Here is a 26,336-nt window from a genome sequence, read left to right on the forward strand (position 1 = left end):
GACATCACGTGCGTTTTGGGGTATGACTTAAACATTGGTATTCTTAGAGGCGTCACCTCCCTCCCTATGACTTCTTGGAGGTGAAGAGCTCTCCCATCAGTGCAGAGGACACTTGTATGTTGTCATTTCTATGTAGAATCAGCTGAGGAGCTGCTTAAATGGGTGTGTTCTGTGTTTGACTTGGTTGTGACACTTTGAAGAACTTTAAGGGTATGCCCTACATAATTTAATTCAGTTCTCCATTTCTCTGTCTGAATTTTTTTTCTTTTCTTTTTTGGCATCTCATAGCATGCAAAACTTCCAGGACCAGGGGTCGAAAATGTGCCCCTGCAGCGGAAACACTGAATCATAACCACTGGACCATTATGGAACCCTCTGTCTGAATAGTTTAATATTGAATGTTTAGAGGAAATTTAGAACTGCTCCCAAATGCATTGAAGTGTAGTTTCATTCATAATGTAGGTAAATTTTTAGGAGAAGGAAACTTCGCTCCTTGATACAATTTAACAAATATATTTTCCTTCAGAAGTAAGAAGGAAAATGCGTTTTAATCCCTGGTTGTGTCATAGATATTATTCTTTAAAATGTCTCCTAAGTTAAGAAAGGAGTTATCTGAATGCTTTCCTGTGGCAGAGTATTTTAAAATGACCATACTTTCTTTGTGTGATTTTGGGAAGATTATAGAATAATTTCAGTAGAGTTGGGACAGAATTTCTAGGTTAGAGTTTGTTGGGGAAATTTGAAGTGAATTTTCCTTTTACATTAATTAGTTTAGATTGTTTGAAGTTCCCAAACTATCCCCTTTAATTCTATCACACAGTCCCTTTTAAAATATTAAAATAATTTTTCCAACCTTTTCCACTGTCTTTGAGAAAATTAATTATGAGGTTATCATAACTTAATTCAGGGTTTAATTATCATTTACCTGGATAAAATTGCTTTCTAATATGGGAGGAGATACAAAAGGGGCGTATTCTCCTCCATTCAACATATTTTGAAGCTCTCCTGGATCCTTGGAGTCTGGGACACAGATGTCATCTTTCTCATCGATCCTTGTGGGAGATTTCCTGTTACTCTTCTTCATTGTGCTTACGTATAAACCTCAGGAAAATGAAGGAATGGACGTACAATGAATAGAGACAGAGAACATTTAACATAATAATTAAGTTGCCTTACTTATTCATTAATTCAACATATTTTATCCACATTGAGGGTATTCCAGGCACTGTGCTGGGCGCTGGAGATCCATCTGAATCAGACATAATACGCCTGCCCTCAGACATACTTCCTATTGGCTTAGATGGTAAAGAATCTGCCTGCAGTTCAGGAGACCCAGGTTTGATACCTAGGTTGGGAAGATCCCCTGGAGAAGGCAGTGGAAACCCACTCCAATATTCTTGCCTGGAGAAACCCATGGACAGAGGAGCTTGGCGGGGTTGCAAAGAGTCGGATACGACTGAGCGACTAACACTTTCACTCACATGTAGGTCACTCTCTCTGGAGAGACAGAGTAAGCAAGTGAAAAAGAAAATGTTGGATGATAAGGGTTACAAAGACTCTGGATCAGATCCATATGACAAAAAAGTGTCTGGGGTGTTGTGCTAGCAACAGGAATTAGGGTGGTGAGGGGAAGACTCTCAGCATATTTCCCCCTACCCAAACCATTATTTTCTATCTTCCCAATAATGCTACCACTATCCTTCCTGTATTGCATAGGTCTCAAGCCCTTTTATTGTAAGTAAAGGGCTTACTAACCTGAGACCATTTCTTCCTAAAACATTCATCTATGACTGAGGCTTAGTGAACAGTGGATTCTGTCTAGTCACTGACAGCTCTGCATCTCCTGCTGTCTCTCCGCTCTCTCTTCACAACTGCTTCAACAAACACAGTGGCTCTACATCATTGGATTTGATCTTTCATCTGCCAGAAATCACAGAATTCCAACAAGGGAACAAGGCCCCAGAAGGCAATTCTGTTCAAGTCTTCAAAAGATCACTCATTCCCCTTCACAAACTCCATGGCAGTTCAGAGGAAGGGTCCTTAATTGGCAAGTGGTAAGCCCTGAATATTTATTTCCACCTCAGTCCTTTCTCAGAGATCCTTCTCTTCCTTTCCCTGGCCAAGCTAGAGGGTAGTGAACATGTCTCATCTCCTTCCCAGCCAAAGCTTGGGGGCACAGAGACCACTGCTGCTTGATAGCCCATGAATATGTGACTCCGGGAATTTCCCATCAGACCTTCTGCTGTTGACAACACAATGTCCCCTTCCCAGCCCAACTTCAGTGCATCTTACATGAACACAGGGGAAGTAAAATTAGCCAAGAGGAAGTGAGAGTCCAGAGGAGCCAAAACGTAGATAGAATGAGACAGAAGAAAGATCATTCAGGAATAAAAGAGAGAGAGAAAATGACAAGCTGAAACAGAGAGGATCAGATCAGATCAGATCAGTCGCTCAGTCCTATCTGACTCTTTGCAACCCCATGAATCACAGCACGCCAGGCCTCCCTGTCCATCACCAACTCCCGGAGTTCACTCAGACTCACGTCCATAGAGTCAGTGATGCCATCCAGCCATCTCATCCTCTGTTGTCCCCTTCTCCTCTTGCCCCCAATCCCTCCCAGCATCAGAGTCTTTTCCAATGAGTCAACTCTTCGCATGAGGTGGCCAAAGTACTGGAGTTTCAGCTTCAGCATCATTCCTTGCAAAGAGATCCCAGGGCTGATCTCCTTCAGAATGGACTGGTTGGATCTCCTTGCAGTCCAAGGGACTCTCAAGAGTCTTCTCCAACACCACAGTTCAAAAGCATCAATTCTTTGGTGCTCAGCCTTCTTCACAGTCCGACTCTCACATCCATACACAACCATAGGAAAAACCATAGCCTTGACTAGACGAACCTTTGTTGGCAAAGGAATGTCTCTGCTTTTGAATATGCTATCTAGGTTGGTCATAACTTTCCTTCCAAGGAGTAAGCGTCTTTTAATTTCAGGGCTGCAGTCACCATCTGCAGTGATTTTGGAGCCCAAAAAATAAAGTCTGACACTGTTTCCACTGTTTCCCCATCTATTTCCCATGAAGTGATGGGATTGGATGCCATGATCTTTGTTTTCTGAATGTTGAGCTTTAAGCCAACTTTTTCACTCTCCACTTTCACTTTCATCAAGAGGCTTTTTAGTTCCTCTTTACTTTCTGCCATAAGGGTGGTGTCATCTGCATATCTGAGGTTATTGATATTTCTCCCGGCAATCTTGACTCCAGCTTGTGTTTCTTCCAGTCCAGCGTTTCTCATGATGTACTCTGCATATAAGTTAAAGAAGCAGGGTGACAATATACAGCCTTGACAAACTCCTTTTCCTATTTGCAGCCAGTCTGTTGTTCCATGTCCAGTTCTAACTGTTGCTTCTTGACCTGCATACAAATTTCTCAAGAGGCAGGTCATGTGGTCTGGTATTCCCATCTCTTTCAGAATTTCCCACAGTTTATTGTGATCCACACAGTCAAAGGCTTTGGCATAGTAAATAAAGCAGAAACAGATGTTTTTCTGGAACTCTCTTGCTTTTTCCATGATCCAGCAGATGTTGGCAATTTGATCTCTGGTTCCTCTGCCTTTTCTAACACCAGCTTGAACATCAGGAAGTTCACGGCTCACGTATTGCTGAAGCCTGGCTTGGAGAATTTTGAGCATTACTTTACTAGCATGTGAGATGGGTGCAATGTGTGGTAGTTTGAGCATTCTTTGGCATTGCCTTTCTTTGGGATTGGAATGAAAACTGACCTTTTCCAGTCCCGTGGCCACTGCTGAGTTTTCCAAATTTGCTGGCATCTTGAGTGCAGCACTTTCACAGCATCATCTTTCAGGATTTGAAATAGCTCAACTGGAATTCTATCAGCTCCACTAGCTTTGTTCATAGTGATGCTTTCTAAGGGCCCACTTGACTTCACATTCCAGGATGTCTGGCTCTAGGTCAATGATCACATCATCGTGATTATCTGGGTCATGAAGATCTTTTTTGTACAGTTCTTCTGTGTATTCTTGCCATCTCTTCTTAATGTCTTCTGCTTCTGTTAGGTCCATACCATTTCTGTCCTTTGTCGAGCCCATCTTTGCATGAAATGTTCCTTTGGTATCTCTGATTTTCTTGAAGAGATCCCTAGTCTTTCCCATTCTGTTGTTTTCCTCTATTTCTTTGCATTGATCGCTGAAGAAGGCTTTCTTATCTCTTCTTGCTATTCTTTGGAACTCTGCATTCAGATGTTTATATCTTTCCTTTTCTCCTTTGTTTTCCCTTCTCTTCTTTTCACAGCTATTTGTAAGGCTGCTGTAAAGAGCAATATTGCATAGGAACCTGGAATGTCAGGTCCATGAATCAAGGCAAATTGCAAGTGGTCAAACAAGAGATGGTAAGAGTGAATGTTGACATTCTAGGAATCAGCGAACTGAAATGGACTGGAATGGGTGAATTTAACTCAGATGACCATTATATCTACTTCTGCGGGCAGGAATCCCTCAGAAGAAATGGAGTGGCCATCATGGTCAACAAGAGAGTCCGAAATGCAGTACTTGGTTGCGATCTCAAAAACAACAGAATGATCTCTGTTCGTTTCCAAAAACCATTCAATATCACGGTAATCCAAGTCTATGCCCCAACCAGTAACTCTGAAGAAGCTGAAGTTGAACGGTTCTATGAAGATCTACAAGACCTTTTAGAACTAACACCCAAAAAAGATGTCCTTTTCATTATAGGAGACTGGAATGGAAAAGTAGGAAGTCAAGAAACACCTGGAGTAACAGGCAAATTTGGCCTTGGAATACGGAATGAAGCAGGGCAAAGACTAATAGAGTTTTGCCAAGAAAATGCACTGGTCATAACAAACACCCTATTCCAACAACACGAGAGAAGACTCTATACATGGACATCACCAGATGGTCAACACCGAAATCAGATTGATTATATTCTTTGCAGCCAAAGATGGAGAAGCTCTATACAGTCAGCAAAAACAAGACCAGGAGCTGACTGTGGCTCAGACCATGAACTCCTTATTGCCAAATTCAGACTTAAATTGAAGAAAGTAGGGAAAACCACTAGACCATTCAGGTATGACCTAAATCAAATCCCTTATGATTATACAGTGGAAGTGAGAAATAGATTTAAGGGCCTAGATCTGATAGAGTGCCTGATGAACTATGGAATGAGGTTCGTGACATTGTACAGGAGACAGGGATCAAGACCATCCCCATGGAAAAGAAATGCAAAAAAGGAAAATGGGCTGTCTGGGGAGGGCTTACAAATAACAGAGAGGATGGAAAACAATAATCAGCCACATTTATTTAGTTCTTGCTTTGTGGCACGCTATAACAGCTTTATGTGTGCTATCTCATTTGATTCTAAAAGCAATATGAAGCAGCATTATTAAGATGCTCATTTTATACATCATGAGGCTTGGAGAGGGAAAGTAACTTAGCCGAGCTTTTAAGTCCCCACACCACGAATCAGAACCTCTCAGACTGATGAGAGGAGTTTATGTCATTGCCTACGGTTCAGTCCTGCCTTGAGTGCTTGGAAAGATGGACGGGAATAATAATACAAGGAAGAAGGAAGTGAGAGGTTGGAGGAGGGAAGATGGATGAAAACATCAATTGGATTATTGGGGGCCTAAATATATGGGGATCTCCTAGGATATGACAAGAAATCATAAGAAAAGCACACTTTCAGATGAGAGAAAGGATGACAGAGGAAGGAAAGCAAAGGTCAGCAGGCTTTCAGGTCAGGGTCATCAGCAATATCACAGCAGCTATTCACCCTCCATTTCCCAGAGCAAGTGTCATGTCACTTTCATCCCTCTCAGCCCAGACAGACTCTCTTCTGCCAGTTCCCATGTTGCTGCCTGAGGTCTAGAAGCGTTGATCCCTAAAAGCAATGTCTTTGGTACAGTGTCTTATCTTTCCCAGAAGAGGAAAAGAGAAAAAGAAAGCCTGGAGGGACTCCCTGGTGGTCCAGTGGCTAAGACTCCATGTTCCCAATGCAGGGGGCCCAGATGTGATCCCTAATCAAGGAACTAGATCTCACACGCTGCAACTAAGAGTCTGCATGCTGCAACCAAAGTATCCCATATACTGCAACTAAGACCTGGTACAGCTAAAAACAAAAAAGAAAAGCCTGAGAAGGAGAGCTAAAGGCAGAGACATCAAGAGAAGTAGTTCCATGTGGTCCCCTCCTAACCCCCATATGCACCATCAACTCTTACCTCAACTCAGGGCCAAGCCACAATCCTTTTGGAGGCAAAGTTTTAACTCACTTCAGTTTGGGCTTCCTCTTTTTCATGATGAAGTCTTTTGTGAAGGAAACAAAAATGGAAAATAAGGCATATATAAAGGAAGAAAATGTCAACACTAATCCTTACTTTCATTTCACACATGAGATCCATGCCTTAGAAAGAGTTTCATTAACTCTATCAGTGGTCAGAGAGCTCCTGTCTATATTTGAGCTGAGCTGTTTTCGATGGTCTTGATCATGGCTTTCGGTGAGTAGAGCCAGACAATCATGAGTATGTAGCTTGCAGCAGGCCTGAAACTGCCAAATAAGTGAAATCGTGGGTTCCTATAGTCAGTGAGGATATTTGATAATATGAGGTGGCTAGTAATATAGACTCAAATAACCATTGTGCAATGTAGGGTCCTGAGAAGCCTGGGTATTTCTTCCTATAAAGAGCCAGAGCACCCTATTCAGCCCTCTAGATTCCCAACTGGTAGTTGTGTATATGCATACACTTACACAGGCTCATCTCACCACTTCATCACTAGTGTGTAGTTCTTATGCCATATATTGAGAATCACTGTAGACAATCCTTTTTCCTCTCCATAAAATTCTGAAGTAACCCCCTTCAGGAATACTTGGGACCAGACCAACTACAAGTGTAATTGCTCTCAGAACTCAAGTGCTGTAAGACCAGCGTGGAAACTGGTGTGGTGGGGATATAAAGGATTCTGGAGTCAGACACGAGGTTCGTATTTGGGCTCTGTCACCGGCTCCTTTGTGACCCTGGCATGTTACTTAACATCTCTGAGATTAATTTCCTCATCTGTACAATGAGGAAAAAACCATCCGCCTCAACTCAGTGTTGGGCCCACCGGACACAATGATGCTTAAAAAAACACTGACCAGCATGCCTACCACACAGGGAGCACCTGCATGGTGCTCACACTGATGCACCACACCTGACCCCGCGTCCAGAGGTACACTCTCCCCATTGTTTGCTGGACTGGGTTCCTTCTTGATCACCGTTAGTTTCATAGTTCCCAAGTTTCATTCATTCTACGGAATGCATTTTTCCTCAGCTTAAAAACTGAAATGGAGTATGTCTTGTGATCACTCTTCACAGGGTGTGTGTGTGTGTGTGTGTGTGTGTGTGCAGGGAGGAAAGAATCTCCTGGTGGTTGTCACTTGGCTGCATATGTCATGGTTGTTGATGTTAAATTATATACAAAGGTTGTACTACCTGGGTTACATTTAATTGCCATTTAAAATGTGATCTTAATGAATATCTTGGAGTCTCTTGTTGACCCTTTCTGGTAAGATTAAGAAAGTTTCAGTGTAAAACTCGCAGAATGCACATCAGAGGCTTGGAAGAAGGCCCCAGAGACTAGAGTGGAGCACTCCTCTAAGAAACAGAGGGTGAGGGCACAGAGGGTGATAGATAAATACCATGTGGAAAATTCCAAGCTGTAAGAAAGCACTGAGTTATATAAGTAGCTGCATTTTTATTTCTCATTGGCCCATAAAATAATATCTTATAAACAATGGATTTTAGATTTGATAAAATGTAGTAGTTGACTCTTGCTCATCCAGAAGTGGGTGATAAAGTGCACATTAAAAAAAAATCACTCTGACAAAGTGACAACATCCACATGTTGGAGGGTGTACCTGCTGTGCACAAACGCATACTATTCTGTATAGGCCCTGTGGCCCTTTCCCAGTGCAGTCATTTATGTGGCTCCCAGAATCCCTGGATATGAGAAAAAAGCCTCCAGAGGGCAAATGATCTCTCAGGGGAACAAGAGCAGCTTGGATCCAGGGCCACCGAGAGGGAGGAGAGAATGAGAGGAAGGAAGGGTTCCAGGGGACTGGCCACCAAGAGCAGGCCTGGCCTCTCGCATCCCCTTTGAACCGTGGAACAAAGGGTGGGATCAGCCAAGGAACAGGAAATGAAATAGACTCTTTTATCTTCTCTGATGTGATAGGATTTTTGAAAATTGTTTGTTGCTAAGCACTTGTTCTGGAAATGCTTTGGTACTTTCGGATTATGCGTATGGCTGGTAAATGTGTGTGAATGTTAACTAGTTTTGCTGTAACTGTGGTTTGAGATTAACACTTTGTACACCAAAGCCCCCATCCCTAATCTCTTCAGTTATCTCAGTTAATTAGTCGGGACAGCAGTATTTAACAATTCCTAAAGTGTATGAATTCTTCTGTGAAACCAGATGTGTGGCTGTGCACGCACACAACACATTTTGTCAGTGCTTCAAAAGCAGGGTCAGCTGCTTACTAGGCTTACTCTTAATACCTAAAGATAGTATTAAAGTTTTGGTATAGCTCTGTCTATATCAATATATATGTATTTCTCTCTCTCTATATATATATCCATAGACATATATACCCTATATCTGTAAAACTAGAAGTTTTAAAATTGCTTCATATATGTAATATATACTAATATTTTCCCATGACATTAAATATCAGTATTTTTTTAAAAAAAACAGCAGTAGTTACTAATCATAGTGTGGACCTGTATGGAACATCACAATCTCCTATAAGATTTACCAGAACAAATTGCACCCAATGGTTCAACTGGTGTTTGGGAAAAGATTTTCCCTCAAAGAGCAGTAGATGACTCTAGGTTCACCCTCTGAAGGGCCCCTGTGCTCTGCTGCGCTTTCTCATGGGGGGATCACGACGAGCAGCCGCTCATAGACCCCAGCGTCTTAGCCAAAGAGCAACCCTTTCAGAAATAATGTGATTAACTCTGGTGATTCACAATAACTCTAAGTTGTGTAGGCTGGGCTTTCACAGGTGGTTTTTGTCTTTCTAATAATTTTATCCATGGATAGGTTTTCCAAATAGTTTTATTGAGATATAATTTATGTACCATCAACTTCACTCATTTAAAGGGTTAGTAAATTCGCTGATTTTTGGTGCGTTTACAGAGTTGTGCAGTTGGCACCATAATCTCCGAATCTTACTTTTAGAACATTTTCATCATCATCCATGGATAACGTTTTAGTCAGGATAAATGTAAAACATGAATAATGCATTTATCTCTCTCTTGGATCACGCTGTGACTGTTGAATTGTCAGAGTGAATCATGTGAACATGGCCCTGATAATGAAAAGTCAGAGCAGAGCTGTTGTGGGGGAAATTGGCAAAAGCTGAATATTAATAAGCTGAACATTTATAGATTCTATGAAAATATTTTAAGAGTAAAAGAAGACTATTTATGCAAATTCTTTATGAAAGTTGATACTATTTTGCTTTACTACTATTACATGTGCAGTAGAGGTCTGTCTACAATATAGAAGTCAAGTAAAAAATAAATTTTAGTATTAAAAATAGCTTAATCACATTAAAGGGTCAATGAATGTATGGATTATGGCTTTACAATAAATATGTGCTGAATTAATGTGTGAATTAAAGCAGAGAAACAAAGTAGGGTTGCTATAGGCCACCGTGGAAACACTAGCGTCATTTCACAGATTCACAGAACGCTTTGTTATATTATATTGTACAAGGATGGTGCATTAGTTTTCACCATCTAAGTTTATATTTTTTCCAATAATCTATGCCTTTCACCAGGCCCATTAAATGTCTTATACATCTAATTAAGCAAGTGAGATACGGAATGATATTACAGAGAAAGTTGTTTTGTGTGTTGTGGAGCGAGGACAACATAAAGGAATCGAGTTCTATTTGAGATGAACCCTACTTTATCCAACCACTTGCAGATTCTTTGCATCCCTTATTTCTTTTAAAAAACCAATATAATATTGTAAAGTGCTGCTGCTGCTGCTGCTAAGTCACTTCAGTCGTGTCCGACTCTGTGAGACCCCATAGACGGCAGCCCACCAGGCTCCCCCGTCCCTGGGATTCTCCAGGCAAGAACACTGGAGTGGGTTGCCATTTCCTTCTCCAATGCATGAAAGTGAAAAGTGAAAGTGAAGTCGCTCAGTCGTGTCCGACTCTTAGCGACCCCATGGACTGCAGCCCACCAGGCTCCTCGGTTCATGGGATTTTCCAGGCAAGAGTACTGGAGTGAGGTGCCATTGCCTTCTCCGATATTGTAAAGTAAAAAATAAGAATAAAAAAAAATAATTAGTGCTTTATCCCCTCAGTTTTTCTTGTTTCTCTTTTTAGTTCCAGTTAAGTGGAGATTAATTCAGCAGATAGTTAAATCAGGTTGTACTTTTCTGCAGAACTATAGTACAGATTTTCATCTGAAAAGTATTGTTGGCTACTTTTAGTAAAACAAAACAGATTCCAAACTAAATCTGATTACAGACCAGAAACCAATGCCAGGATTTTAATGGGGAAACCAAGCACAGAGAAGCAATGAGAAATTGTAACATTTCAGGGATGGAATTACTTCAGCTTTGCTCTAGACTTCCATGATGTCACTAGGACCTCCCCCATCTGGGTAATGTTTCAAGAAAGACCAAGGCCCTATTAGTGCTAAAAATGGTATAGCTATAAGGTCTCTTCACCCTGTGATGGTGATGATGATGTGGTTATTGGTTACTGGGAAATTTCTGGACGTTTGACAGCTTGAGTTTTAATGGAAATTGGGAAGTGGAGAGAGTGGGAGCCAATGTGGAAGTGGTTTTGGTAGTTCTTCTGACCACTGAAATCAGAGAGGGTTTCTATAAATGTCCCTGAAAATGTTCTACGTGTTGGCTGCTTACTACTTTCATGGAGGCTTTGCCCTACCCTCACTGGCATTTGATTCTAAAACATTTTCAAAGCTGCACCAAAGCTGAAAGAATTCCACAGTGAACACCCAGGTACTGACATGTAGATTCTCCATCTTTTCCTTGTGTGAGTGTTGTTTCTGTAATTATGTGAAAGCTCTTGAATGATAGGTTTACCTGTCACATATTGGAGCTGGTCTCTGTAATACTACTCGGCGCTTGGAGATTCATTCCTTGTAGCACTTTGAAGCAAAGCATTTACTTAGATTTCCCCCCAAGATTCTTAACACAGTAATAAACGCATTTTTAGATTGGTCCATCAAAATCCTAGGTTGCAATTGTAGTTGAATCTGAGATGATCTAACTGTTATGGGCCCCCTCTCTTCTGACAATGTGGCTCCAACGAACCTTTCAGCTTTGAACAGAAAAACCCTGTGTTCCAGATCTCTCCCATTTGAATGATCTAAAATGACTATCTCCATAAACTCATTCAATTCAGTCACTTGTGGGAGAAAACCGGGGTAACAGTTTGAAAAATCAGAATTTAACAATCATCCAGAAAACTTGTTTTAAACAAAGTCTCAAATTATGTTTAAGAAGTTCAACAGGTATTAAGAATCTGAGATTTCTTGTTTGTTCCAGTTGAAACCAGAAGGAAATGAAACTATAAAGGAAAAGGCAAAGACGGAAAGAGGGTAGACATTTTGTTCTCCCTCAGGTTCACACTAAAGTAGCCGGAAGCAGGCAGTCACTTACTGTGGAGAAGTGAGGATGAATTAGATCTCTGGAGATCTCCTGGATGTCTACTAGGAGAATAGTCTCCAAACAGCACGTTTTCAACTCTTCTCACATTTCTTTGGCAGAAGGTGCTTTCAGTCTACTGGGCAGGCAACTAACCACTTAGTAAAGAACACAGGAGGCCAGGCTGCCCTGGCATTGTTCTCAGGCTCCCGCATCATAAACAGCTGACATCGTCTCTGAAGTAAGAGCAGAGCAGCCCTGAAAGTAGCCCCTGGGCTTAGATGTGGCCAGCACTCCTGGGGAGCCCGCACAGCTCCGGAGCTGCAGTTCTAGTTGCTGTGTGAAGATTTCAGAGGCTTCCTGGAGAGAGAAGACCATTTAGTCACAGGATCACCATGGAAAAGACACCGTTCGGAGGAGTTGAAAACACTATCATTTATCATTCAAGTGATAATTTGTCCTTCGATCTAACTACATCCCAATTTTCAGAGACCTTAAACATACTAATATTTAGGCCACTTTGAGCTTCTGTGAAGAAAAACTTCAAAAGAAGGTGATATTCTTAGAGGGCAGAAGCCTCTTTATACCTCAGTTCAGTTTAGTCTCTCAGTTGTGTCCAACTCTTTGTGATCCCATGAACTGCAGCATGCCAGACCTCCCTGTCTATCACCAACTCCCAGAGTTTACTCAGACTCATGTCTATCGAGCTGGTGATGCCATCCAGCCATCTCATCCTCTGTCGTCCCCTTTTCCTTCCGCCTTCAATCTTTCCCAGCATCGGGGGTCTTTTCCAATGAGTCAACTCTTCACATGAGGTGGCCAAAGTATTGGAGTTTCAGCTTTAGCATCAGTCCTTCCAATGAACACCCAGGACTGATCTCCTTTAGGATGGACTGGTTGGATCTCCTTGCAGTCCAAGGGACTCTCAAGAGTCTTCTCCAACACCACAGTTCAAAAGCATCAATTCTTTAGCACTCAGCTTTCTTTATAGTCCAACTCTCACATCCATACATGACCACTGGAAAAACCAGTGTTTTTCCTTTGTTGGAAAAGTAATGTTTCCGCTTTTTAATAGGCTGTCTAGGTTGGTCATAACTTTTCTTCCAAGGAGTAAGCATCTTTTACTTTCATAAAGCATCTTTATACCTCAGCTTCTAGTACATTCTGACCCAGGCTGTGGCAGGCACCCAACCCAGCAATTGTTTGTTGGATGAACGAATGAATGTAATGAAGCACACGGCATCTCTCTCTGAAGATCTCCTCCCTCTTGAAGAAACGTGATTATTTGTCTTTGCTTTTCTGTGTGGCTTTCCTGTCAGACTGTCCTTCTTCACCTTTGCGTTATGGTTGAGGGCTGCAGGTGCTCACCCGTCTAGCCACCTGCTCACCTGCTCCTGAGGATGGAAGAGCATAAGTGGGATAGTAACCAATCACTCAGGATTGGAGGGTGTTACCTCGGTGAATTCACTTCACTTGGGTCACCATATTGCAGGCTCAAACACTTGCTTTGCACAGAGAACATTCAGTCTCTCAGAATAAATATCATCTGAGTTTTTGAGTGGATAATAGGGTTCCTATTTCCTTAAGAACTGTTTAACTTCCATTTGGGACCAGGTGCTGGGGTCAGGGAGATTACAGCATCTACTCCCATAGGATATATATCGGGGCAGCTTTCCCAGAATTGAGGACTGGATGTATCATTGGGGTGTCTACTGGTAATATCTTTCCATGTATAACTGGCTCAGTGTGCCAACAAGGACAGCCTCTTCATGTGCGAGATCAAAGGATTTCCTGTTATTTTTGCCTCAGACACTCCCTTTCCTGCTTCTATCCTGAATGTCCCCTTCTGGATGGACAAACTCTTCTTCTAATTGTATGAGTATCATTGGCTAGATTTCTTGTCACTCATTTCTTCATTCAGCATATTTGTTGCATGATCACTGGCCATTTTCTGTGCTTCCTGCATCAGGGCCAGGAAACATTTTTGCATAAATCTGATCTCACCTCTTCCATGTTGTTACTAATTCTGATGTCTTGATGAAATGCTTCCTTTCTCACTTCCTTTTTTTTTTTCCTACCAATATCTTACAAACGTGAAGAAATAGCAAAGGAGGGAAATAAAAATCATGGTATGTTTTAAATATTCATCTTTAAAAATTAATGTTTTCTAACATGCACAGAGTACTAAATCATACTTACAACTGTCCTTGGAGATGATGCCATAGTTCTGAGTTCGAGGAACTCTGCTGAAGTGAGGTCCATGCCAATTAGCCTTCTGCCCTTGTCCCTCATGAGATGTGCCCACTTGCTCATGCCTGCGTGGGGTCCCCTCTGCTGCATGCTCTAAGCATGGGATATGAAGTTTTCTTTTCAGCTTCTGTCTCTGGCTCCCTGCTGAGTACTATCCAAGGTCACTTCTGTCGGTAAGTTTAGTGACGAGTACCTACTATTTCCTAGGCACCCTATCAAGCTGGGGCTATAGAGGTGAACAGTCTCTGCCATCAAGTGGAGGAGGGGTGGTGCCAACGGGGTGCAGTGAGAAGTAGAAGCACAGAGACGGGCCGCTGAGTCCAATCTGGGGATTTAGGGAAGGGTTTCTGGAAGAGTTAGTGTCCAAGGTTAATCTTGAAAGATTAGCAGCCTGAGCAAAGGCACTGAGGCATAAAATGACACGGCTTGAAGGGGATACTGCAAATGGTTTGGTGTTAAGTGAAGCGGGAGGGGGGAAATGAAAGTGGATGACGGAGGGGCTAGATCATGGAGGACTTTAACTGCCCCGACTGGGGCTTGGACTTCATTTGTTGCAGCAGTTTTCTCATAAGGAGTTTTAGTACAGAGAGATTTATGCTCTGGATCAATCACTTTGGTAGCAGCGTGAAGGGTGAATTCGGGGAGGGCGATTCCAGAGGCGTACAGATGAAGATGGCAGCAGTGGGACTAGAAATGAGTGGGTTAATGTAGGAACTATTAGTAGAGTTGACAGAACTTAGTGACTAATCAGATGTGGGAAGTGAGAAGAAAGAATGACTCAGAGGTTTCTGGTTTGGGAAACTTGGGTAAATGGTGGTGCCATTAACCAGGAAATAAAATACAGGCAGAGGAACAGGTGTAGGAGGCAGGGAGGGTGGGTTCCGTGTGTGCAGGAGCCCCTGTCTAGAGTGGGGCCTTGTATTCAACAGGTGTTTACTAAATAAGTCTTGTTTTCTTTTTAAACCTTCAGCGGCTTCCCATGCTATCAGGCTATTTGACATATATCATAACACCCAAGAGCCTATACACGTGTGGGCATGATCTTGCTTCATCCTGGCTTCAGTTGTCTCCAGCTATATTTTATATCCCGCCCCCTCCCTCATCATGCTTCAGTCTCCTTTCTGGAGTTGTATTCTTTAAGCCCTTTCCTCTGCCTGAATGCTTTTCTCTCAGTTAACATGAGGTGCTTATTTTCTGCTCTGAGCTCAAATATCACCTGCTTAGAGAACCCTTTCCTCAGTTCCTGGACAAGTGACTGCCTCCCAGCGCCAAATCCACCACTGTATTCCACAGTGCTGAATACAGAGCTGGGGCTGGAACTGGAAGCTGGGGCTGGAGCTCAGCTAACTACATTTCTCCTTTTTCTTTGCCAGCTGGCTTCCTGCTAGGTTCAACAATAGGCTGCATTAGACTACAGGGAACTTGGAAAGCAGAGGGTGGGAAGAAGGGACTTATGTTCCTTCCGGATTGTTTTTTGATTCTCTGCGTGTCACCCTGGCAATGGCAACTGGTTCTAGCTATTCAACATCTGGGCAGTGCCCTTTCCTTGGAGGGTTGAGCCCTACCTCCCAGGGATCTGACCTATGAGCTTCCAGATTCTGATAATGCTAACCTTTTCCTCCTATCTCCCCAGCCCTAGCTGTGCTATCTGCTTCCCAGAGTTATTATCTCTGACATCTCAGAGTTTCCTTTGTGCTTTTCCAGATGTCCAACACAAATTTAACTTAGTGCTCCTACACTGAAGTCTCAGTGTGAGTTCTGCCTTTCTTAACTGCTGGACCCTGACACTACTGAAGATGATTCAGGCCTCCATCCAGCTACTTTCTAACATATAACAGGATTTTCTTCATAGACTTCTCATAATCTGTATTTACATTTTTTTTGCTTTTTCATCATGTCTCCTTTTGGATACTAGAGTTTTTGTCTCATTTATTATTGTATTCCTGGAGTCTATCATGGAGTCTGGCATACTGTAGGAACTTAATATATGCTTGTTAAAGAAATTATTGAATTATTACAAAAGACTACAGGAGAAATATTGCTGACTGTAAAAAAATAGCCAGACTTGAGCAATTTTTTAACCTCTTGGTTAAAAAATTAATGAACTCTATAATAATGCAACTCTATAACAGAGAGTGGAGGCCCATGCTTCTTATAAGGCTGTTAGAATACAATGCATTATTTAACACAGATCCATCATCACTGGGATAACAAGATACACAATTTATTTTCTTTGAATTTTATACTTACATAAATCCCCACTTTCTGTAACTAGGAATGATAATAACTTACCTATTAGGGTTTCATGAAGATCAGGAGTTAGTTATGGGTTAGATCCAGAAAATTTTGTTGGTTAGAAAATAACTTCAAAAATAAAAGCCAACCAAAGAATCAACTTGCTGTAACATGCAACATCACTTAATAGCATTTATTTTACAATCTTTTATTTAAATATCAACTATAATACTAAGACAATCAATCATAATATGCCATATGTGCATAATTCTAAAATGTTCAGTTGCTCAATCGTGTCCAACTGTTTGCAACCCCATGGACTGCAGAACACCAGGCTTCCCGGTCCTTCACCATCTTCCAGAGCTTGCTCAAACTCATGTCCATCGAGTCAGTGATGCCATCCAACCATCTCATCCTCTGTCGTCCCCTTGTCGTCCTGCCTTCAATCTTTCCCAGTATCAGGGTCTTTTCTAATGAGTCAGCTCTTCACATCAGGTGGCCAAAGTACTGAAGCTTCAGTTTCAGCATCAGTCTTCCTAAGGAATATTGAGGACTGATTTCCTTTAGGATGGACTGGTTTAATCTCCTTGCAGTCCAAGGGACTCTCAAGAGTCTTCTGCAACACCACATTCAAAAGCATGATGGTCCAACTCTCACATCCATACATGACCACTGGAAAAACCACAGCCTTGACTAGATGGACATTTATTGGCAAAGTAATGTCTCTGCTTTTTAATGTGCTGTCTAGGTTGGTCATAGTTTTTCTTCCAAGGAGCAAGCATCTTTTAACTTCATGGCTGCAGTCACCATCTGCACTGATTTTAGAGCCCAAGAAAATAAAGTCTGTCACTGTTTCCATTGTTTCCCCATCTATTTGCCATGAAGTGATGGGACTGAATGCCATGATCTTCGTTTTTTGAATGTTGAGTTTTAAGCCAGTTTTTTCATTCTCTTCTTTTACCTTCATCAAGATGCTCTTCATTTCCTCTTCGCTTTCTGCCATAAGGGTGATGTCATCTGCATATCTGAGGTTATTGATATTTCTCCTGGCAATGTTGATTCCAACCTGTGCTTCATCCAGCCTGGCATTTGGCATTCTAAATTAATTTTGCTCAAATAAATGCAAATAGATTATATGACATGGACTTTCCCTGTGCCAAGTGGAACAATCGATCTTTAACTTTACAATTAAATTTGCCTTGAATCTACTTCAAATGTGTATTTTATTATTTTTTTTTACCTTCTCTAACTCAGAAGGAAGAATGTTCCTTTCCTTCTCCAGCCTAAATGGGCCATCAGGATCCTTAAATGCAACTCTTCCTTCCTCTTCTTTCTCCACCTGGAACCGTACTCTCAGATTTTTAATATGCCCACTACTATTGTTTCTCCTTTCTCAGAACTCACAAACAAAAATCTTTCCCCATCTTGTTACTGGTTCAAGCCACCATGCTGTGCCTGTCTTTCTTTTCTCATGCCCACGTTTCAAATAATTCAGTCATGATTTCTATTTTGCTATCTGGTTTTTGCCTTTCACTCAGGATTGAAATTGCACTCTTGTAGCTCACAAATGATTGCCTGATCAGTAGATTCTTTTGAGCCCTCATCCTTCTTGACATTTCTTTTTGACAGTTGATTATTCTTCCTGGTGACTCAGAGGTAAAGAATCTGTCTGCAATGCAGGAGACCTGGGTTCCATCCCTGGGTCGGGAAGATCTCCTGGAGAAGGAAATGGTTACCCACTCCAGAATTTCATGGGCAGAGTGGCCTGGTAGGCTACAGTCAGTGGGGTTGCAAAGAGTCGGACACGACCTAGCAACTAACACACATCCTTCCTTCTTGAAACTCTCTTCCCTGGTTTTGGGATATTACAGCACCCTGTTTCATCTGTTCTACAGTTTTTCCTTTCATTCCATTCATGGCTTTTTCCAGCAACACTCCAAAATAAGATGCTCCGCAAGCCTGTCCTGTTGGCAAGTCCTGTTTTGATAAACTTTCCTATTTACTCTTACATTTCAAATATCACCTTTACATGAGTGATCCCCAAGATTACATTCAGCCAGCATCTCTTTTGTGAAATCCTAACCTATATTTTCAAATGCCAACAGGACATGGCGACCTTAGTGCTCCTCTAGCATCTCAAACACATGTCTAAACTTAGCAGCTCCTGCAGAAAATCCACTTCTCTGACTTTATTTTTTGGTTAATTGTTGAACATGTTCCCAGTCAGCCATGACAAGAGACTGTGAATCATGTCTTCTTTGTCTAACTTCCTTTCCTAAACTTTCCATCACTTACAAAATTCTTTCGATTTTTCCTGTTCAAAGGTGCTTTCAGCTGTCATGACCTTCCCATCACCATCACCTCCACCACTATAGTTAAGGCTGTCATCACTCTTCACCTGCACAATCACGATCAGTTCTTAACTGGTGTCTCTCTTCAGTTTTTCCCCCAATCCAGTCTATCCTATTCAATGCTGCCAGAGCAAATTTTCCCAAAAAAAAAAAAAAAAAAAAGGCTCTGATCCTAATACTTCCCTGATGAAGAATCTCTAATGGTCTAATTGTCTCTAGATAATCTAGACTCCTTACCCTGGCACTTGAGAACTTCATAGTATGAGCCTCAAACATGTACTTTTTGGTCTTACAAATATATCAGTTTTCTGTTTCTATGGCTGAGTTTTTAGGAATATGGTTTCTGAAGCCAGGTTGTTAAGTCTGAATCCTGGCTCCTCCTCTTATTAGCTGTGTCACCATGGACAAGTTCCTTAACCTCTCTGTGCCTCAGTTTTCTCCTTATAATAGGAAGAGTAACACAGCGTCACTGTGAAAATGAAACATATGAAGAACACTTAGAAAAGTGAATGGCACGTAGTGAGCTCTGTATAATGTGTTTCATGGAACAAATAGTTACATACACCTACACTTATGTACATATGTCAGAAACTCTAAGGACTTGGGGATGTCAGTAAACAAAACAAACAAAAATCATTACCCTTGTGGGTCTTACATTCTGTAATAAAAATAAAAATTATTATTAATTATACATAATTCTATTTTTGGAATACCCTCTTTCTGCATTATTCTTACCCCTTGAAATCTTAAAAGGTTCCCATCCGAACACCTCCAACTCTTTAAATCTGAATTACATTAACAGCATTTATCGCATTCTACAATTCTATCATGTACCATGAAATATCAAACACATCAAATATTATGCTTACTTGCACATGTTTTTTAAATCTTTCTTGACAGAGTATAATGTCAGCTTTATCCCTATTCATCCTTGTAAAACTCAAGCACACAGTACATGGTTCATAGATGTTTCTTGGATGAATGGAGGTAAAGAACTCTTTGCATGGGTTTTCACTTGACCTCAATTGACCTTATCTTTTTAAATTGAAAATGTACATTTAAAATATAGAACCTTTTATTTTCAACTTTGGAAATATCAAGTATCACTATCAAATATTTATTGTTCACAACTTGACTTTATTCATCACCATCACTTAGCTTCTGGTTCACTAGTAAACTAAGTTTGTTGTTTGGTTTACTAACTATACTCTATAGCATGTTAATGTCCCAGGTTACCACTGTTTGAAAAGTGCCCTTAAGTTTTTGTTAAAGAAGACATTGTGGACAGCATATATTTTAATTGTTGTATTTTCTGTGGTCATACAGATTTTCCCCATTTCTTACTTCTGATCATGATAAAAAAAAGTCCAGGTACTCACTGGAAATTTTTTGGTCCATTACTTATTTTCCCTCCTATTCCAAAAAACTGTAGATGTTTGATTTGTTTCTATGACATCTGAAAGAAAAATTTAGTTTCTCCAGCTATGGCTGGGAAGACCAGAACAACTGCAGGTTCTTCCCTACTTTCTTAGTCTATATTTGTACAATGCTACAGTAATATATAGACTGATGCTGCTAAGTCACTTCAGTCATGTCCGACTCTGTGCGACCCCATAGACGGCAACCCACTAGGCTCCCCCATCTCTGGGATTCTCCAGCCAAGAACACTGGAGTGGGTTGCCATTTCCTTCTCCAATGCATGAGAGTGAAAAGTGAAAGTGAAGTCGCTCAGTCGTTTAAAAAAAAACTCCTTTATACCACTTTACCTTGCTAAGCCATCTTAACTACTGCTTTTATCCAAGCAGCACCCCATCAGAATGGCATGATAATCTTCTCTCTCTTCTTCTAAATAACAAGGCCAACACAATGGATTTTAAATAATGACCAAGGATTTTTTTTATTCATTAAGTTTCAGTATCATTACAGAAAATGTTATGGTACAGAGTTGTTTAACATTGTTTTTTCTTTGCTCTTGATTTCCACATGAATGCTGGTAACACTAATATCTGTACAAGATCAGTCTTTGATTTAATTTTTTGTTCTGTACAATTTTAAATGTATTGGTTAAAAAGGCTGTCAGCACTTAAGGAAGCATTTTTTCCCCCAGTTTGTTTGTTCAAATAAAAGGTATCCAGTTACTGCCCAAGAGTACTGTGCCACGAGGCTACTGGGACGAGAGACGCTCCTCCCCGGATGCTCTGCGGGGATGGCGCTCCTTGAGGCAGGGCGGGCCGCCACCCAGTCACTCTTTGTTTGGCACTGTGCACATAAACACGAGATACATGATAAAGAACAAGCAGAAGCTCTCCGTAAAGCAGTTATGAAGCGTACTAAGAAGGGAAATTCAAGTGTTGCCTACGCTAGTATAAATAAGCAGACAGCCTTGATTTAAGAGCATAAGTAGTTGTATTTTAAAGATGAGAAAAACACAAGTTCTGCAGGCACCTACCGCTGTCTACTAAAAGCTATCGCTATCAGACCTAGCATTGAACACACAAAGCAATTTGCAAGAAAGGAAAAATTTGCTTTGATATAATCAGAATAGAGTTGTCTGTTAAGATTTATTTTTAGGTGTTTTTTTCTTTAAAAGGTATTTAAATTCTTTTGAAATATAGTTCAAGATGTTGACTATACAGATTAACTTTTATCCAAATCAGAAAAACTAGCTGTGCCGTTGCATATTACAGGATACAGTCAATGATATGTGGACATGCATCAAAGCTTTCTCCCACTGGTGACCATCATAGCCGTCCGATGACCATGACGTCCACCACCTCGCCCTTGTGGAGCTCCACGTACTGCTCTGTCTTTGGAGGAAGCATCAATAATCCGTTGGCGCTGCGCATGCTCATCAGACGGCTGCTCATCTGATTACCTAGGAGGAAATACCTTATTACAGTGGCAGCAGCATCACAGTGTATGCACGTGGAGCCCTTGTAGTTCTTCTCAAAATAAAAACTGATGAACAGAAACGCAGGTCTTCAAGAGGAAGAAAGATGATCCGACTTCCCAGATTCTTTTTCAGGTGACCTAGCTACTGTATCCTACTACCTTCTCATTGAACTTTAAAAAATAAACATTACAAAATATTGTTTAAGAGACAGAAATCAAAATTTTTACAGCACTGTGGAAAAGGCCACTGAATTTCTCAATTCAGGCTAACGTGTGATGTGTGTCTAAAAGAGAGGCTTTTAAAACCTATTAAAATAATTATGATAATAACAGCAGTGGCTACCATTTCTTTTGTATTTACTTAAGTACCAGACAAGGTGGTAGGCATTTTACTCAACTACTTTATTTAATTCTCGACACCTCAAAAGAGGTTAGGTAACTTGCCTATGGTCCTACTAACTAGATGGTGGCCAATTTGCAAGCAATCTCTGATGACAAAGCCCATGTACTTACTCACTGTGCTAACTGATGTTTGCACTTAATAGGATCTTTGTTTAAATTTTTTCTGGAATTGCATCAAAAGTCAGGTAAAATATGACTAGAGGAGTTGGGGATAAAAATTTAAAGTCTACGGCAGGTAACTATAGAACTCAATTAGCAAAGTTGATTTCTGAGTCCTTAGAACTTACCAATATCTAGAGTATAGTAAAGGCTACAGAGAATCACAGTCTATTTGGGCTTTAATGTCACATTTCAGCGTGACATAGCCATAGTCCCTTCCTTTTCCTAAAACCAAAGTTGTGCTTAGAATTTATTGGTTGAACAAACAGATAAAAATCTTCTGTAATTCTAGATTTGTATTTCAAACGGTTGTCTAGAAATACAGTTCCAAGGAATAACTGAACAATTATTAGTCTTTTCTACTCTTGTCCTGCTATGTCACACTGTTTAGGAATAACTTAACATCTAATCTCTCAAAAGGGAAAATATACAATAATTACAAAATTAGGTATACTCAAGGAAGGAGGTTATACATAAATTTGTGTTTTAACAGAATGGGTGCAAAGAGATGCCTGCAAGGTATGAATGACCAACCTGTGCTCTGTGCCCAAGGCAGTGGTTCTTGGTGATGCCAAGTCAGTATACACCGATGGTATTCTGGGCGAGGATCCAGTTTTACATCACATGATAACTACAGGAAAAAGAGGAAAGGAAAACAAACTCAATCACTCTTAAACTTGACCATTTCTTAAAGCTACAGGGTGGTGGTGGTCGTGCAAAGAGCGCAATGGACTGGGAATAGCCTGGCATCCTGCGGTCTCCACCACAGCCACCTTACGTTCTTAATACAGGAAGTCCAGAGGTTGGGTTGCTCTGGTAAAAACAGAAAAGAAGGCCAAGAAGTTGGTATTTGCAGTAGGGAAAAGGGTAGATGAAAAATACAAAGTCTATTTTTGAAGTCTAATTTGCCCTATGAATTGAGAAATTAAGGCAGATATTTTAATATCGAAAATAAAGGAGGTAGACCTCAACAAACAAGCTCAATATACATTTATCTCCCTATCCATCCATTTGTCCATCTATCCATCCATCCATCAAACAGATTTATTGAGGTGCTACTTTAGCAACTCATTCATATACTTATCTTTAATATAAAAGGGATACTTTCATTTTTTAAATTTTCACTGGAGTGCAACTAATTTACAGTGTTGTGTTAGTTTCAGGTGTAAAACAAAACAAATCAGTTACACATATATCTCCTCATGTTTAGACTCATTTCCATGTAGGCCGTTACAGAGTATGGAGCAGAGTTCCCTGCGCTATACAGTAGGTCCTTACTGTCTTATATATACTAGATACAGAGTAGTGTGTATAGGTCGTCCCAATCTTCCAATTTATCCCTTCCCTCTCCTTACTCTCTGGTGAGCTTCCCTGGTGGTTCACTGGTAAAGAACCTCTTGCCAATGCAGGAGACATGGGTTTGATCCCCGGGTTGGGAAGATTCCTTGCAGAAGGAAATGGCAACTCACTCCAGTATTTTTGCCTGGGAAATCCCACAGATAGAGATCGCAAAAGAGGTGGCTACAACTTAGCAACTAAACAACAACAACACAACCTCCTTACTCCCTGGTAATCATAAGCTTGTTTTCTACATCTGTAAGTCTATTTATGTTTTGTAGGTAAGTTCATTTGTACTTTTTTTAGGTTCCACATATAAGTGATGCCATGATATTTGTCTTTCTCTGTCTGACTTACTTAACTCAGTATGATAATCTATAGGTTTATCCATGTTGCTACAAATGGCGTTATTCCATTCTTTTTATGAAAGAGTAATATTTCACAGTGTATTAAAAAGCAGAGACATTACTTTTCCAACAAAGGTCCATACAGTCAAAGCTATGGTTTTTTCAGTAGTCACATATGGATATGAGATTTAGACCATAAAGAAGGCTGAGTGTAGAATCGATGCTTCTGAATTGTGGTGTTGGAGGAGACTCTTGAGAGTCCCTTAAACTGCAAGGAGATCAAATTAGTCAATCCTAAAGGAAATCAATCCTGAATATTCATTGGAAGGACTGATGCTGAAGCTGAAGCTCCAATACTTTGGCCACCTGACACAACTCATTAGAAAAGACCCTGAGGCTAGGAAAGATTGAAGGCAGGAGAAGAAGGGGACAATAGAGGGCGAGATAATTGGATGGCAAACTGACTCGATGGACATGAGTTTGAGCTAGCTCCGGGAGATGGTGAGGGACAGGGAGGCCTGGCGTGCTGCAGTCCATGGGGTCGCAAAGGGTCGCACACGGCTGAGTGACTGAACAACAATAATTATTCTAATTAGACTTTCTCTCTGGAATCCAGACTAAAAGTCAATTCAAGGGTGTTTCTCCTTAATTAAATCACACTCAACTCTTTCATGTTCCTTATGTTTATATGCTACTTCATATCTACTGAGGGGGTAACTTGCCCTTGTTCCTAATTTATTCTGTGCTTACCTGAGGACAAAAATCTCTGTCTTTCAACCTCTCCCCATGGGTGTGTGTTCTCCAGTTCCAAACCATAAGAACTATCACATGGTTGTGTCATTTGCTACATGTTTAAGCTTCTCCCCCCAGTGGCACTGACTGACCGGCTCATGGACGGCAGTGCAGTGGAGCAAATACTAGGCTGTGAAGATACCAGCAGCTACTCCCAGTCTTAGTGTTAACTGGTGTGCTGTACTGGAAAGCTATTTTGCTTTTCCATACCTGTTTGTTCATCTACAAAATGGGATTGTTTGTTTTAAAGGAGTATATTTATGTTAATTTAAGAAATAAGAACTGCATCAATTTGAAGTGAATGAATTTTTTTCACAGCCTCACAAAGACCTGTTCCTTTTGTAGCAAGAGATGAAGCTAATCAGGTTTTTGTGGTATTTTACTGAATTGCAGAATACTTTATTCACTAATATATTTAGTTGTACTGACATTATAGTTCTGGTATATTACATCAGTTAGCTGCAGCTTAAGAAAGCACCTATTTACTATGAGCATCAGTGCTTAAAACAATGATGTTCCACGAGTAAATATACACATATATTTTGGTGTAAGAACATTGCAAATTGTGGATGTTTTACTTTTTTTCCACTCATTCGAAATTGGGCAGTGAGCTATAGACTAGGAGTCCTCTGCTTTCTTTGAGTATTTTTCTGGTGCATAGTAGTCACCCAAGAGATAAAATTGTATTATTTGGTGTGGTATTATATGGTATGCTCTACATGTAAATATCTAATGGAGAGAATTAGAAAAGGAAAAAAAGAAAGGTCAATGAAATGAAATGAAAAGCCACAGACTGGGAGAAAATACTTGTACAAAGCATGCCTGATAAAGACCTGTTATCCAAAATAAACAACAAATTCTTAAAACTCATGAACAATCCAATTATAAACTGGGCAAAAGAACTGAGCACCATATCAACGAAGATACACATATGAGAAGTAAGCATATGAAAAAATGTTCAACATCATACAGGGAACTGCAAACTAAAACAACAATGCGATACCACTAGATAGCTACTGGAAAGGCCAAAAATCCAAAACACTGGGCACACCAAATCCTGTTGAGAATGTGGAAGAACAGGGACTCATCACTGGGGCGGGAATGCAAAATGGTACAGCTACTTTGGAAGACATTTTGGCATTTCCTACAAAACTAAATATATCTTATCATACAATCCAGTAATCATATTCCTTGGTATTTACCCAAGTGAACTGAAAGTTTATGTTCATACAAAAACTTGCACACAAATATGTTCAGCAGCTTTATTCATAACTGCCAAAACTGGAAGCAACAAAGATGCCCTTCAGTAGGTGAGTGGATAAACAGTGGCATATCCAGAGAAAGGAATATTATTCTGTGCTAAAAAGAAATGAGCTATCTAGCCATGAAAAGTCATGAAGGGAACTTAAATTCATATTACTAAGTGAAAGTAGATAATTTGAAAAGGTTACATAGTGCATGATTCCAACAATATGATATTCTGGAAAAGGCAAAACTATGGAGACAGTAAAAAGACCAAGGGTTAGTAGGGAGGGAGGAATGAACAGGCAGAGTGCAGAGGGTTTCTGGGTTGTAAGAGTGTGCGACACTACAATGGTGCGTGATATGTGCCAAGTCGCTTAGTCGTGTCCGACTCTGTGACCCCATGGGCTGTAGCCTGCCAGGCTCCTCTGTCCATAGGGTTCTCCAGGCAAGAATACTGGAGTGGGTTGTTATACCTTCCTCCAGGGGATCTTCCCAACCCAGGGGTCAATACATGTAATTGTACATTTATCAAGACCCATGGAATACACAACAGCAAGACTGAACCCTAATGTAAACTATGGACTTTGGGGGATAATGAATGTGTCACTACAGGTTCACTGATTGTAACAAA

At 40.7% G+C, this 26,336-nt stretch overlaps 2 protein-coding genes across 23 annotated transcripts in view; both read right to left on the reverse strand.

Moving 5' to 3' along the window:
* GARIN2 (golgi associated RAB2 interactor family member 2) overlaps positions 1–6,688 on the reverse strand; it is a 30,160-nt gene extending 23,472 nt beyond the window's left edge. Inside the window, exons 1-2 of one of the 2 annotated variants that reach the window (XM_086320201.1) lie at positions 6,243–6,487; positions 926–1,101 (exon numbers count right to left, since the gene is read on the reverse strand). In XM_086320201.1, the coding sequence (XP_086176327.1) occupies positions 926–1,084 (159 nt within the window). In that variant the 5' untranslated portion in view covers positions 1,085–1,101; positions 6,243–6,487. Of the gene's footprint in view, positions 1–925; positions 1,102–6,242 lie in introns of both variants that reach the window. The other variant, XM_086320202.1, reaches the window with a different exon arrangement.
* A 13,713-nt stretch (positions 6,689–20,401) lies between these two features.
* GPHN (gephyrin) overlaps positions 20,402–26,336 on the reverse strand; it is a 535,403-nt gene continuing 529,468 nt past the window's right edge. For all 21 annotated transcript variants that reach the window (XM_086320195.1, XM_086320194.1, XM_086320189.1 and 18 more), the window contains 2 exons: positions 22,518–22,614; positions 20,402–21,405 (listed from right to left, as the gene is read on the reverse strand). In XM_086320195.1, coding sequence (XP_086176321.1) covers positions 21,272–21,405; positions 22,518–22,614 — 231 coding nt within the window. In that variant the 3' untranslated portion in view covers positions 20,402–21,271. The remainder of the gene's footprint in view (positions 21,406–22,517; positions 22,615–26,336) is intronic.

The sequence above is a fragment of the Bos grunniens genome, chromosome 10 (assembly GCF_055505025.1).
Source record: "Bos grunniens cultivar Pamir isolate PY7600 chromosome 10, Bosgru_T2T1.0, whole genome shotgun sequence".
Lineage (NCBI taxonomy): Eukaryota > Metazoa > Chordata > Mammalia > Artiodactyla > Bovidae > Bos > Bos grunniens.